Source organism: Pleurodeles waltl, chromosome 1_1 (genome assembly GCF_031143425.1).
Source record: "Pleurodeles waltl isolate 20211129_DDA chromosome 1_1, aPleWal1.hap1.20221129, whole genome shotgun sequence".
Taxonomy (NCBI): Eukaryota; Metazoa; Chordata; class Amphibia; order Caudata; family Salamandridae; genus Pleurodeles; species Pleurodeles waltl.
Window position 1 is genome coordinate 954,343,305 of NC_090436.1, and position 16,711 is coordinate 954,360,015.

The 16,711-nt window shown below is 41.4% G+C and overlaps 1 protein-coding gene across 2 annotated transcripts in view; it reads right to left on the minus strand.

The window, feature by feature from the left end:
* The window catches only part of NFKB1 (nuclear factor kappa B subunit 1), a 360,666-nt gene that overhangs the window by 182,404 nt on the left and 161,551 nt on the right, over positions 1–16,711 (minus strand). The window contains exon 4 of one of the 2 annotated variants that reach the window (XM_069230208.1): positions 6,956–6,996. In XM_069230208.1, coding sequence (XP_069086309.1) covers positions 6,956–6,996 — 41 coding nt within the window. The remainder of the gene's footprint in view (positions 1–6,955; positions 6,997–16,711) is intronic. The other variant, XM_069230209.1, reaches the window with a different exon arrangement.

Here is a 16,711-nt window from a genome sequence, read left to right on the forward strand (position 1 = left end):
ACGATTTGGTAAGACGGACGGGTCTGGACATAATAAAGGACATGAACGGTGACTTACTGGAGATCCAGAGGTGCTGGCATGGCTGCCATGTAGTGTGGACGGCGTTTGTACCACGTAGGGTTTGGAGAGGGGCCAGGAAGCCGGCAGCAATAGAAAAGGCACGTAGGAAGATAAACAAGGAAATTAGGGTTTTTTGCGCTACTCAAGGAATTACTTGGCTTGAACATGGTGATTTGAGGTTCGAGGACAAGGAGTTTTTAGAGATGACGGTGTGCCCCTGTCCTTTATGGGCATGGAGCTATACCTATTGCAAATGAAAGAAATTCGGAAGTTTCTTTTTCGTGAGCATTGGGGGCAGAAAAAGGGGGGGTGCCTTTTTCTGGTGGTGGGGGATTGGGCCGGATCAGGAATGTGACAACAGGGAAGGGCGGCAGGGCCGACAACACACTCGCAGGTAAAAAGGGAGTGGAAAACAACAGGACAAATGAGGACAGATAGTTCGATTTTAGGACTAGTAACATGGACGTTTCGATGATGACAAGGGGATTTACAGTCGAAGGTTTAGAGGACATGCAGTTCAAATGAAGGGAAAGGTGGGATGGGTAGGGGTGGGGGGGAGAGGTTGTAGGAAATGTTATGTCTAGCGAGGTTTTAGTTTTGTGAGGCAGAAGGCCTAGGGTATAAGAATGTGAGTGCACCTGTTTCCAATAAAGCGGCCTTTTACACACACAACAAGCCGGTGTGGTATCCTTCTTCCCCAAGGAGGTCCCGGGGGGGATCGCCGAAGGAAGAGGTATCCCCCCCGGGAGGTTTGGGGAAGTGGATTAGCCCACGGGCGCCGTTGGGTGCCTTTTGGGCTATGGGGCGGCAGGTATTTAAACCTGCCATTTTGGGGGTCGCCACCATTTTGTTGGTGGCGACATGTGTAGGTAGCAGGGGAATTTGATTCCCCCTCCCTCCCGCCCTGGGGATTTTTTTGGTAGTTTTGGGTTTTTTTTTAATGGGGTTATTTTCTGTTTCAGTTAACATGTCATGGGTGAGGCTCGTTTTTGGCGGAAATGGGTGTACGATGGGGCATATTATGTTGCAAGTGTCGCTGAGGAGCAGGTGCAGGCGGGGGATTGGGCCGGATGAGGAATGTGACAACAGGGAAGGGCGGCAGGGCCGACAACATACTCGCAGGTAAAAAGGGAGTGGAAAACAACAGGACAAATGAGGACAGATAGTTTGACTTTAGGACTAGTAACGTGGACGTTTCGATGATGACAAGGGGATTTACAGTCTAAGGTTTAGAGGACATGCGGTTCAAATGAGGGGAAGGGGTGGGATGGGTAGGAGTGGGGGGGAGAGGTTTTAGGAAATTTTATGTCTAGTGAGGTTTTAGTTTTGTGAGGCAGAAGGCCTAGGGTATAAGAATGTGATTGCACCTGTTTCCAATAAAGCGGCCTTTTACACACACAACAAGCCGGTGTGGTATCCTTTGTCCCCAATTCAACATTGAGCGCTGAACCTTTTTCTGATTGGTTTCCATAACAACTGTCATTCATCAAGTCTGGCTTCTCAACCTCGGTACCTCCACCTGCTTCGTTTCCTAATTCAAAACTACTAAGTGCTACCACACGCTACTAAATTCTACTAATCCTACATCCTCAAGTCACCACGGATGTCGTTTAGGAATAGCCAGTGGAACAGCAGCTAAGTATAGGTTGGCCCTTTGGAGTCCCCAGGCGCCACCCTAGCTACAGACGGTTCTGGAGTCATGAGGACAGCGATATGAACAATGGGGTCTATCCATCAAGGTATTTTGACGTACTTAAGCAGCAATATGGTGGTACTCTTTTATGCACTAATATGTGTTTTTGTGAATTAGCCCATAATATCTAAAATGTAAATAAAATGGGAATATTCAGGAAACAGTCCAGTATATTTAGTACAGATTGAAAAGACTGTGCCTTCTTTGCATTTTCACTAGTAAGGAGTGTGTGTTTGGGCTAATTCACAAAGGCCTGCAAGAGCACATAGAAGTACTCCTGTAGTAGGAATTCTCATACTCATAAATGCTTTTGTGAATTGGATCCAATATTTACAAACTATCGTTTCTACCCTTTGCCCATCGCATTGCCCTTCGGAAGCAAACATAAGCTGTGCTGGCTTGCCCTATGATGTTACTGGGGTGGTCAATGTTTCTATGATGCCACTTTTGTCACCTCTAACTTCTTGGAGAACATACGCCCAATCACTACACTTAATGTGCCTATCACATTCTCTCCATTTCTGACCTCCTGTGCTCAAACCCACAGACATCATTTGTGTCACTGTGTCCTCCAGCTCTGAAATGTCTAGATATAGCAGCAAATACATGAACACCTTATCTAGGTTATCTTGGCACCAAACAAAACACCAATTGTCACTATCCCTTTATAAGTTGCCTTTACATTGCCCTGAACTCCACCCTGCCTCAATAGTAGCTCACCTACATTACACCTCTCACCGAGCCTCATGAGATACGTTTGCCGTTCTACTTCCCTAAACTGTAAAGCCCGAGCCCTGCAGGCCTCCCTCGCTTGTATTACCCATCCAGCTACCAAGGCCACAAGTGAGGCACAGGCATCACGTTAACGTTGTGTCTTGTTTTTGCATTAAATTCGGCTGTAGAGTGCTGTATAGATAATAATCACATTGTTGGGGATGGAAGATAACATTTCATTTTTGCTGTCCACAAGTAAAGACATCTGTGCTACTGTAAACCAAACAATGAGGCGCGAAGCAGTTTTAGCTCTTTATTGATTGTACTGATATACTGCAATCCACGTTTCCAATACAAGTACAGATGATACCTAAATACACTGGACCCTTTTCACAAATGGAATCTTAAATGATTCTGCACTTGTAAAAAGTACTCTGGCGTACACATGCAAATATACGACTTTTCTACAGTCACAAACATTCCCAATAGTACGCCTGGAAAGTTGAGACAATTGCAACTTCCAGGCCACTACTGTGAATGTCATGTGACATTTTCCGGTTCTGCCATTTCTTCAATGCGAAATTGTGCACAGAGTATAATTCTGATGTGCAGCTGCACATTTGTTGGTTTTCATTTTCCTCCAAGGGAAAACGCTTTTCCAAGGGGATTTGAGTATGCCCATAAACTCATTTGTTTGTGGACATTAATAAACTCCTAAAGAAAATCACGCCTTCATCCACCCACTTCCCACACATTGTGTCAGACGTACTCCTGTATAACTGTATGCAGTCAGTAATATCAAGTGGCCCAGAAGTAAATTGACTTATTGTTCTAAGTCATCTTTTAGAAATGCCTGGCAGTCACAGGTCCTCCTAAAACGTATGACCGTTGTTCCTATCCATATTCGGTTTCTACGGTTTTAGTTCATCTTGTGACGTGAACCATGTTGTTCTGTAGATCATTCGAGTCAAACATATTTTGGTATTTATCAAAAATCATTGACATTTGGAAATGGTTTGCTCGGTTAATGTGGAATGAGAAGGTGCAAAATGATATATCCCAGATTAATATCACCACACAAACAGGTATTTGATAAGGCGGCACTATTTGGAGGTTGAATATAGCTACCCCCAGAGGTGAATGGTTTGTAGTTGGATCTAGTATATATAAACAACATTAAAAACACCAACTACCAAAAATAGAGCTAAAAAACAGTTTCACCACTTCTACACTAACGTTAAAAAGCACAAAATACCATAGTCCAAATCAAAGACCCACAAAATTATTTTAATTATAAAAATGTCATATTTTGATTGCTGTTTGTTATTTATACTTTAAATTGTATTTCTTTACTTAAATATAGCCTGCCAATTTACCACTACCTTTCAGTGGAAGAAGCACCACTGCTACTCACTCACCCAATTCATTCATTCACATTCCATGTTTCCTTAACAGGGAAAACAGTAAATCTACAGAAATAGGTTTACATCTCTGGGTGTGTGCAGATTTACTACTTTCTCCCATTCACTATTATTTCCAGTAATACGCTGGGACAGCTGCACCATTCACGCCTTCTAATGGGAATATCAGGTGACTTTCCCCAAAGGCTCCTATTTCGACTCTACAGGTATTATAAGAAACTGGGTTATTAGTTGAAAGGGATGGAAGCCCCACTTAAAATATAAATACGATCCTTGTCATGGTAAGCCACAAAAGTCACTAAGCTAACCTGTATTTAACCCTTGTAGGTTGGCACAAAGGTAGGCTTAACTTAGAAGCAACGTGTTAAGTATTTATGCAGCACACATATAGTAACAAAGTGCAAAGACAACACAAGAAAATCCCAAACCAAATTTGAAACATTCAGTAAATTTTAATAAATAAAATAATACTAGAACAAACAAAATCCAAACACTTCGATTGGAAATATTTATTTTGAAAGTTTTGGGTTAAAAAAGTGCCAAGAAGCAGAAAGCAGCACTTTCGGTAATCTGGTCGAGCTAGATATGGGGAAAGTCACAAGTTGAGTCTGATAGCAATGGAGCGCGAGTTGAATACAGGGACAAGGTTAGTCCAGCTGAAGAGTTACCTTCTCAGGTTTGGCGGACAGGGTTCAGTTCACACTGAAGGAGGCAGCAAGGAGGAGGGTTTTGGCATGAAGAGCACGCCTAGCATCATGGACCGTTGTTGCTGTAGCAAGAAGAGACAGTCATCGCTGGGGCTTCCTTCTGGTTGATTGTCACAGACATTGCTGTCAGTGCGAAATACAGGTCCTGCATTGCCAGTAGTCGTGGACGGTTGCTGCTGGTGTGAACAGGTTACTTCTCGCTCGTGAGGAGCCCACTCTTCGGGATACTCACCTTTTCTTCATGAGGTGCTCTCACTCATGACAGCCAAGGGTTCAGGACTTGGCGGGCACCTCTTGTGGATCAGAGCTCACACCAGCAGAGAACTGAAGCAAGACTCAGGAAGGTCCAGACAGTGCTGGTCAGCTAGTCAGTTGCAGGGAGGCCTCTAGAAGCTTGTTGTATCCCTGTAGCTCACACAGGAAGTCAGAACTGCGGACACTTGGAGTCACTGTGGGTAGCCTGGGATCAAGGCAAGCAGGTCCAATCTTCCTTTTTCATAAAGCGAGGCAGTCATTCCAGCAGCAGGGTAGTCCTTTTTCCACAGTTCCAGGAGTGTTCTAATGGTAGGTTCTGAAGGTCACATTTTTATATGTGGTGCCAGCCTTTGTGTGGAGGAATTCCCTGACCTTCACCCTAAACTGGTTCTGGTCAGTTTGTCCCCTTCCACTGAGTATGGCTCCCAACTGCCTAGGATGACAAAAGGCAAGGCAGCCCTAGTGCCAGGTTTCTTTGTGTGTGCTGCAGGCACAACCCTTTGAAATGTTATCAGGGTGGGGCACTGCTGTTCCCCCTCGCCTCAAACCGAGGCCTCTTTGTCTCAAGGTCTGGAAGGAATACACAAGGCCCAATAGCACAGCCATTCCCAGTCATGTGTCCAAGAACACTGGCTGAAAGGCATAGTTTTTTTATACAATAAAATGCTAAATTTCTAAAGGTGGTATTTTCAGAATAGTAGTTTACAATCTGACTTCACCATTAAAGAGAATTTTAAATTCCAGTAAACAGCACTATATCTATCTGTTCTCAAACTGACAATAGTTCTTATTAAATGTAATAAGGTAACCCAGTGTTAGTCTAAGGACGAGATAGGCCTTACAACAATGAAAAGCGACTTTAGGAGTATTTCACTGCCAGGACATTAAAACTTAAATCCACATGTCCTACCTTTTAAATACAAGGCACCTCGTCCTAGGGATGGTTAGGGCCTGCAGCCCACTAGTAGCGTTTAACTTAAAGGCCCTAGGTACATGTAGTGCCATTTGCTAGGGACATATTTGTAAACTAAAGGTACCAATCAGGTACATGCCAAGTTTACTATGTTTAGGGAGTGAGCACAACAAAAACGGCTGCAGCAGCAGAAGGCAAAAAATCTGGGGTGACTGTTGAAAGGGCCAGGTCCAACAGCTACCCACAGTAGTGAACAACTCCAAACACAGAGAATAAAGGCCACTGTGAAAACACTCCCTTTCCCCCTTCACAGGGAAATTATTTTCCCAGTAGAGAAAACCATTCCCTTACACCCTCACTTAATCTGGGGGTGATCCATTCCCGATCCCATCCTGAAAGGGTAGGTACTCCAGCCTTTGGCTAGAGTAAAAATAGAATGTATATGTTTGTTGGCAGTCCCGAAGCTCCAGGGCAAGTCACTCATATTAGAAAGCCACCTTCCTATCCCTTCAGTGGGATTTACAAGTGTAGAGTTCTCACTTGTGATGGAGATCGTAAACACTCGTAAATACACTACACCTGCCAGGGATTCCTTTGAGAATTCATAGCAGGCACATAAAAGGAAAATGTGGTCGTAAACCTATGCTTACAACCAATTCACCTTTTGCAACTAGGGTCCTTTATTTGTTCAACTATCCAATAGCGTTAATCATCCTTGGAAGATTACAGGAGTGAAATTCACATTTTGTCTGCCTACATTGTATGCACGTAGTCTGCTGCACTTCTTTCACGAGGATATAATTATGAATTTATTTCTATATGATTCAGTTAATCTTTACACTACTAGTGCAAGGCAGACTGGATTATATTCACATCCAAGTTTGTTTTTCTTCTACTGCAGGACACACAACAGCAAAACAGAAAGTTGTCCCAAAAGTGGCAACTACATAAACATTTTGGATTAAGTGCACAAAGATTCTGCTACATGTGTAGGTTACACTTGTAGTAAAATGCAGGTTTTCTCCTGGAAATCAGTAGTAAGACTAGGGTACTACAAGAGTACATCACAGTGAAGTATTTGCTAACTGGGCCCTTAATTATGACATTTCAAGAACAACAGGTTTTCTCAACAGAGTAGCTCAAAGATGTATTAAATATTAAAAATAATTATATTCTGAATTTATTTTCTTACCTGTTTTGGCTGTTCTGTGATTTCGATGTAAGGGCCGTCTGCTGAGATAAAAGAAAAAAAAAAGATGCTGCATAATTTTTTTTAATTCTGCAACACACATTTTGTCTTCATTGGGCTAAAAATAAAAGACAAACTTTTATAATCTGTCAACCTGTGACATGACATTCTATTGGCCCTCATTATGTATGTGGGTAGTCCTACCTGTTCATCAGTGACCCAGCTGCTTGGTACGGACCACCCAGAATGCGATTCACAATGGAGAATGAGGACGTTCCTGCCAGCAGGCAACTCCTATCAGTGTGTTAAATTCACATTTCCCACATTGCTCAGGTTGAGAGAGAGGGGAGGGGGGCAGGAGAGGAGAGACTTTTGGAAAACCGAACACTGTGATAATTTGGGATTACTATACCTCAAACCCATGGCCCCGCCGTCAGCTAGTACGGCTGCAGGGGGACTTAGCATCAAAGAACATAAATAGAAAATGCAGCGCAGAAATATACTTCACAAACTAAGCGTGTATAAAACGGTATGAGAAAGGGAGCTCACTGCATGAATTCTGCTATTAGACTTGATCATCATACTTTGCAAAGTGGAACCACATGACTCAGACTTAAGTCACCAAACTCTGCCTTTGAGGTTTTAAATAAAACTTGTGGGGGTCACAGCAAGTAAACATAAGATCTCGAGACAGAGGAACTGAACTACCTGGGCGTTTATTTAGAATCAAGCAGATGTGCTGTGGCCTGAAGGGACATTAAGATATTCTCTGATAAAATGTTGCCTCTGAGAGGCCGGATGGAATGGAGTGGAGTCAGTCGGTGTCAAGCTCCTCTTGTTATGTAGAAGGAATAGTGTGGAGCACAGTGAGTCGCTTATTGCGGGGGGGGACGGGGGAGGGGGGGACATTACGAATTGGTCTGCTGGTTTCCATCGCAGTTTGGGGTTTGAATCGGTTTATGATGATGTGTTCTGGGGATTATGCTGCGGCGAGTAGCAGTTTGATGCTTATGTGCCAAGGAGGAGTGGGGGCACATTACAGAAAACACTCTTATTGTAGTAGTAGGAAGAACTTCAGTTTTTGGGGATTTACAAAAATCCCATAGCATACTAACGGGAATCCACAAAAATCATAGGTTTTCTTGAGTAAAACTAATCCTAAACTATGTGGTTAAGGTTACATTAACTGTTATTTTGAAGCCGGGTAAAATGTTTGTCTAAGTGGCTAAATGGCTTCATCTAAAGGGTCAGAAATGTTGGGGTGCCCGGATCTTTTGCATAAGCAATTATCACATTTACTGTAACCTTTCAAAACGAACTTAACATTGCAAATTGGTTGTGTAGAACCTCCGGGAAGGGTTCCCTCCATTGGGCATCCTACTGCCCTCACCTGAAAACGGCCACCTCACCATAAACGGACAACTGTAAAACTCCAAAACACCTTTTTCTGGTACTCGTACATTTTCAGCTTCATGAGCACCCCAGGAAAGCAGCCATTGGCATTGCCCTGAAATACTAAATTACATCATTTAAACGCTAGTTTATAATATTTGGGGAATCTTTTCTCAAATAATATAAGGCTGTACATAGAATAGTAAATAAACTCTTCAAGAGCTCAGGAACAACTCAAGGCAAGAAACCCAAGGTATCTGCTTTGCTCCTGTTATAATGCCATATGTAGGTGCGAATCACCACAGACATAAATTCTATGAACCTAGATCAGCCTGCAGATGCTTGTAGATGGCACCTCTCTGTGACCCAAAATTAAACTTTAGCAGTAAACTACACAAAGCAAGCTGCAGACTCAATAACAAGAAACCAACAAAATTGGCAAAGCTACCGGGCCTGGGTTGTTTAGCAGGAGCACAATAAAGGGAGAGACATAGGAGGAACTCCCAGTAGCGTATCAATGTCAATGCAGTTTAAGCGGTCAAGTGGAGGTAGAAGGATGCACAAATACAGCATTATGAGAGACATGAATAATCCATTGAGCAGAGCCAAGACATGTCTGCCCCAAGCCAGTGGCTGAATGAGGGTGGGTGAGGAAAGCCACTGGTTGTAAAGGGTAGATTCAATGCCCACTCCATGTAGATTGTTAGCATTAGGGCTGTTAGACGGCTGCACTGTAAAACCTAAAAAGGTACTTGCAGTTCGCAGACAACAACTGTAGTTGTGAGTAGCTACAGCCCTTAGTACTAAAATGGCCCAAGTTCGAAACATGTCAGAGGATCATAATGAGAGTGTGTTATCAATAAAAAAAAACACAATTGTTAGAGATGATTCTCCATAACGTTCTTTGATTCAACAGCATTGTAATGCAAAGTTCAATACAGAGGATTCGATTGAATGCTGCATGCAGATAGCAGCATCAACACATTGCATACAAATAAAGATCTAATTAACATCACATTTCTAGAAGAGCCCCAGTATTCTGCTGTTCGAGCATCTCATTCTTGGGTACCGGCTACTTGCTATGACATTGAGTTTAACATTAGGGCCGCATTCCTTACATAGTATGTGCAAATGTCATGGTCTGCGCTGGGAGACGGCAAATATGTAATGATGGTGTGGTAGCGTTTTCTGGGAGTATATTTTTATGAAAATAATAAAACCGAATTGTGATTTATGTCAGACCCAACATGCAAATGATTAGCGAACATGATCACAGTTGAAACAATTTTAATAGGATATTAGAAACTTGGTTATTAACGTATTTTAGTTCTGGTGCTGTTCTTTCATTTCATTAGTGTATTCACGACCTCATGTACTATGCCCCTGCGCATATTCTCTCCTGGCAAACCTCTCCACAGACAAGACAAGCTGATGCAATGGATTTTTATTTTTGTGTTTGAATGAACTTTCAGGTGTTCCTAACATCTGCAGTTTTCCGAGGCCCTTCTGCTGTACTTCTATTGCTGGGCACATCTTATTAATTTGAGTAAAGTGTCATTGCTGACATTTTTCATATTTGGCTTGAACATCTTTGGATATCAATAACACAGAAGATGCCACAGGCTTTCTTAAAATGGAATGGTAATTAGGTAGTGATATACATTATTTTGATTTGTCAAGAGAAATATTACTTGTGATCAAGCATGATAATCTTGCTGTTTCTCTAATTTATTGAGCGTGAACTGAGGATAAGGACCCCTTGGTTTTGGGGTGAGCCAGAAGACTTTCCTGTTCTACTAGAGATTCTACCTGATTCGTTTCTGATTTTGCTGCCCATTTGGAACCTAGAATGATTTTCTGATTCTGACTATATTATGTAACTCCGCATTTGTGTTTTCATGGCATTTATTCAGTACAGCTTGGTTTTGAGATTTTTGTAATAAAACCCTTTAACTTACTCTGACATCAAACTCCATTATTGAGTAGTCCCAGTTACGTATGTTGATGTTGGTGAGAGTGCCTTTTCATGAAAGATCAACTGGGGAAAAACCGATTGAAATTTAGGTGATTTGGATTTTGAGTGTCCTGAAAATTGGGGTAGGGCAGACATTTGCTATACCGTGTTCTAGCCTTGGTGATGAACACACTTGCCTGATCCGCAAAGCAGCCCAGTAGCTTAAAGGTGGCTCATTATGCAAATATAATACATGACATCCACTGTTTATAAAGAGAAGTAAAAACAGCTCGGGGTAATTTGGAATAATTTAACACGGTGTATGCCATTTAATAAGATAACAAATTGTTCTAATTCGTCAGGAGCCTAGGAAAATGACTGACAACTAAAATTATTCTATGAATTCTTGCATTTCGTCTCATCACATTCTAAAGAAACTAATGTGCCAAACTGCTAACATAATAAAGTTGAAATATATGTAAGTGAACCATGTGCTAGGTGACTCATTCAGCCAGTTCTTCGCCAATAAAACTTTGCATTCGAGGACTGAAGGTGGCCGATAAGAAATGGGGCACAATGACGAGTTCCTGCCATAGTACATCATCACTTGTGACCAATGTGCATTTCTCTGTGCACCACTAGTCCCTCCATAATGCACAATGTCCCATGCTCTTTGATCTGTGCATCAACCAGAGATACAGAAGATTCGGAGTCTTTCTCATGCACAACATCCTGTACTCCAACAACGCCAATCAATTATTTTAATGCACTGCGTCTCCCTTCCTGCTATGCTGATGTTCAACACCCTGTGCCACTTTTATGCACATCGCTTTGTGCTCCTTGCTATAAAGGTTTATGTAAACTGTTTGTCTGTACGTACTGAAGCCAGTATGTTTTCTGGTCTCTCTCTATGTATTGGATGCCTGAATATCTGCCAGACTCTGAGGAAATAGTTAGTTGAGGAGTATTGATCTTTGCGCATGCTCTATTTGTGCATGTGTGCGCTTAGGTATGGTTGCAGGCTTTGTGAGTCTCTGTTTCTATAATTATCTTTAGGCTAAGCCAAATTAAATGTTCAATGTGTGTAAAAAAGGTGCATGTTATTATTACACATTGCGGCCCAACAGCAAATCATTCCGATTTAGCACATTTTGGAAAAGCATTTGATAATCCAAGGTGCAGCATAGTCAGTGCATAGCAGTCATTCTGAAGGATATGCCTTGGTGTCTTTATACTGATAACATTCATTTGTGTTCTAATCTTCAGATCAGAGGCATCAAGACGCATTTTTATTATTCTGCTGCAGCTCTGAATTTGCCAGTCACACATTCCTGGCATTAAATGTGATAAATCACGCAAAAAGGATTGAATGTGACTACCATGGACAGGTTTTGAAAAAGCACCACAAATTTCACATGGTCAAACAGACACGCTAGATGTCAACTCTACTATTAATGTAGTTTTATAAAGGGCTGCACAACAACCGTAACCCCCTTTCATACATTGAAGGAAATTACTATACTGGAGTTACCAAGGTGCATGCGCATGACCAAGAAGAATCATATGAAGTCATTCTGGTTCTGACATGAGATCACCTAGTTCTGGGGTATACAGCAGGCATGCGGGTAGCTCCAGACAGAGTCAGGCAGCGTATTCCAAATATCCAGTGAAAACATTAAGGAATTCATGGAAACCCCTGGACGAGGAGAGGCTGGAAGGAATTATAAGACATCATAGCGAGAAGGAAGGTGTCGAAGGCCAGTCCTCAGCATCTTTGAGGACAGTTGAAGGGCATAACAATGGAAATGTGTCAAAATTAGATGTGAACATTCATCAAATGAATACACAGGGATTCACACTTAAATCAGCGTGATAAAAAATACATCTGCCCCCCTTTATAATGGCATTAGATGTGCTTCTCAATATACAAATTGTGCACCAATGTTCTACTCAGAGAGGATTCAAACGTGCAAAATCAGCAATAGAAAGGCCAAGCCGTTTTTCAAATCCCTAAAAACTAAAGCTGAAAGTAAAAGATAGTTGTGAAATCAACAAAATTCCATTGTTGTTAGTCATACGTTTACTCAATAAATGTTAAATTTTAAATCTTTACCACAAAAGAATACCTTAATGAAAAGGAGGTTAAAAGCCTTGTAACCGCCTTCTTATCACAATTTTGATTAATCACAGTCCACAATGCATAATATAACCCAATTTCATGAAAACCTTTCTGAAACCTTTAGAAAGCTAGGACAACTGATTCATACGTTGCTTTATATAAACAGGCAAGAACATATTTTGATGTAATAAAAAAGTGTCTGTACATATCATTAAAGCACATAGCAATAAAGAATGGTATCCGATAAATAACAATGGAAACACAAGTTCTTTCATGAAACTGCATTCAATAGCCTTACTGAAAGTAAACTCTTACCTCCCTCAGAAAGTCCCTAAAGTCCCAGGATTTACCTGCATAGGTCATCATTGTATTCCAAGGTTCCGCATGACAGAAACTCGCTTCTACTGACTAATATAAAATGAGTATTTGAAACCATGGGCTCGACATATACTTCAAGACTATTTCTTTTACTCATTTGGTGAGGGATAAAAGAGCTTTAGTCAGGCTTTTATACAAAGGGGGGTTGTTCATTTCTCTCAGTAGGTGAAAGCAGCAGCAAATCTTCATCTTCCAAGATGTTGTTTATGCTATTTTGAAGAACCATGATGAGCAAGGCTTTCAGTTACATGAGTTGCCTATCTCTTGACCAGTTCCAATGGCATTTTGAGCCAATCCCATGGAGGGCTGTGTGTACAATGCAGTTATGTAAATATGTTGTGGAACACGACTGAAAGCTAATGCCACTTTGATAAAGCTCCTCTGATTTGGTTGTTGGTCTCACTGATGAAACGCATCATGGCTACTTTGCTTCGGCTGTCTTTAGATTGATGTTTGGAGGTCTGAGGGTCAGCTATAATGTAGTCTTAAGAGAATGATAGCTTTGAAAAGGGAAAGCTTGAAGGCTGTAGTTAGGAAAGAGTGGATTTTACTGCAATTAATTTGTGAAAAGTTGTATGTGATCGCAAAGAAAAATACATTTGTAGAATAACAATGTGAAAGAGTCCTCTCTCGCATTGCTTTACCTTTTTTTAGTCCCACTAAACTTTACAAAGAGCAGATTATCAACCCAATGGTCTTTCTTAGGTCAGCATAGAAACAAAAAGCTAACTTATGGTCAAGCTAATAGAGCCTCACCTCCTCTTTCAAGAAGAGTGTTGGAGTAAAAAAAATTGTCAGGGTAATTGATTGACCAACATGGAAATGCGCTACTTCTTGTGGAAGAAGGTCAGCCCAGGTTGCCAGCGCCAATTTGCCTGGGCAGAGAGTGGTGTAGGGAGGTTGCACAGAAAGCACCAGCAGTTTACTCACAGGCACGCAGAAATAATAGCAATAGAGTGTCTTGATCACACACAGCTGTTGCAAACAACAGTGCATAGGTTAAATATCATGCATGTAAGGAACATCAGGACACAATTTAGGTGCATTGAGGCATGACAAATGTTTTCGCAGGGAACGTATGCATCACAGTCCCATCAGAAAATGCATCACAACCGGTAATTTAAAGAAAGAGGCAACATTTAAAAAGGCTGAAAGGGCCAACAGGTATCTCAATGGTGCGTTCAGTAAGGCTGTGATGGGCCAACCACAAGACAGTTTGGCTTGCACAGGGTCATGAAGACATACCCCACACAGGGTCACAAATTTTTCCAAACGCCTGGTAAAGATTCTGAAAAAATGACATTTGTGACTTCAGGCGACAAAGGAATTTAACTGTTGCCACTCAATCCTCACACACGGAGATGTAGGTTGTGGGGATTCAAGAGAAGAACTCTTCCTTTTTGCTAAGATGACAGGTTTTCCCAAAGAGAAAGATGGGTCAGAGAATAAATATCAAGCTCAGGAGATATGGGTAGCACACTCTACTATCCTCGACTGGTGCTATTAACATGAATTGGGACTTGTCTGTCAATCGCAGATGGAATGAGCTTCCAATTATATTTTTGGAGGAAACTCCAGTGCTCAGAAGATTTGACACTGTGCGTTCTTAGCAGTCACAAACAGATCTAACCAGGGCATGCACCATTGAAAGAAGGTGTCCTATGGGACCTTGGAATGGAGATGCCACTCATGGTCCATCAGCCGACTATTGCTCAACTTTTCTGCTCTAGTTTTCATGGACCCTACCAGATGGTTGGCAACCAAACCAACCACTACCAGAGACAGAGCACCCCCGGCACAGGATTTAAGACCCCCTTTTAGTGTCAGTTACCAATCCAACTCTGGTGTCGGTAAGTGATCCATGGTTTGCAATCATATTTGTGGTCAAAAACATTGATACATCCCTTTGCAAATCAATAACCTAATGGGGGCATTCTTATTTGCTATTTGGAAAATATGTTTTGCACATTTCAAGAACAAATTTGACTGTTGCAAGCCCTGTTTTTGTATATTTTCCAGGCTCTCAAATTCCTCAAAAAAATCTACAGTGTTGTAAATTCCTATGTGAAGCCTAATGTACCAGTCTCTGGACCTCCCCATTGATTAAGCATTGTGAATTACTTGTGAACCATTTTCTTGGGAAAGTGAGGAATATTTATAATGCTCTACGGGCAGGTCACAATGATAAGACTGGTGGAATGATCACAAATATTAATACCAAAGCTCAACTTTCCATATTCACCCAATCGGTCGAAGAGGAAGTTGCTGTTGTGGCAAGCTCAGTTAAATCAGGCTTGCTGCCACTTGACCCAGCTCCAATAGACATCCTATTGAAAGGGGGAGATGTAATGCCTTCCGCTTTGACCAATATATATATAGATATATATATATATCTATATATATATATATATATATAGATATATATATATATACATAGATATATAATATATATCTATATATATATATATATATATATATATATATATATACATACATATATATATACATATACATATGTATATATATCTATATATATATATATATCTATATCTAGATATATATATATACTTCCGCGTTCCAGACAAATAGAAATATGCACCTATAATGAAAATGAGTACACTCTTCCAGGGTGAATTGTCACAGGGGACGAAAAGATAGACTGAGATAAAGATTTAGTAGGAATGCCCTCAAGCATCACAATAGGATGCTAGGCATCATCATCGGGCTGACTCCTCGTCAGACTGGCACTGCAATGTCTGACGGGCCAACATCCATAAGATGGAGGCACTTCAACCAAAAGGATGTTTAATAGGTCAAGTTGAGTCTGCAGAACATGCTGACAGAGGAGAAAAAGGAGAGTGAGGGGTATAAAATTGGCTCTGAACACCTCATACCTAATTTTAATGCTTTCAATAAGGGTCAGGTCAAGATTAAAAACATTCAGGGAAATAATGCTACCAATACTCCTTCAAACTAGAAAGGAGAAAAAAATGTTTGCTCCTAACACTTGGTCGACATGTTTCGCGCCTACACGGTCAGCAATTGATCCAATGGCGCTTCATCAGGACCGGTAATTGTTACTTCTCCATAGAAAACAAGACAATAAATGCTGGAAGGTCACTTACAGTCTGTAGATCTATCGTCTCAGTCAGTCAAATAGTTAGTTGCCCATCCCATGTAGAAACCGGGCATCATAGGGACGCGTAAAACCTCATACCCAAGGTGAGTACATTCAACTCATCCTGGAGGTCCGTTCTGAGCCTACCCGAGGTCGCGTGCCTGTATAGTGACCTTCCAGCATTTATTGTCTTGTTTTCTATGGAGAAGTAACAATTACCGGTCCTGATGAAGCGCCATTGGATCAATTGCTGACCGTGTAGGCGCGAAACATGTCGACCAAGTGTTAGGAGCAAACATTTTTTTCTCCTTTCTAGTTTGAAGGAGTATTGGCAGCATTATTTCCCTGAATACTCCCATTTGTGTTTTTAATCTTGACCTGACCCTTATTGAAAGCATTAAAATTAGGTATGAGGTGTTCAGAGCCAATTTTATACCCCTCACTCTCCTTTTTCTCCTCTGTCAGCATGTTCTGCAGACTCAACTTGACCTATTAAACATCCTTTTGGTTGAAGTGCCTCCATCTTATGGATGTTGGCCCGTCAGACATTGCAGTGCCAGTCTGACGAGGAGTCAGCCCGATGATGATGCCTAGCATCCTATTGTGATGCTTGAGGGCACTCCTACTAAATCTTTATCTCAGTCTATCTTTTCGTCCCCTGTGACAATTCACCCTGGAACAGTGTACTCATTTTCATTATAGGTTCATGCATAGGGAGAAAGTACACTGGACCATTAATCTCCCAGTCCCTCTTGTGTTTATAATAAATAGAAATATGCATCATTCGTCCGCTACTCA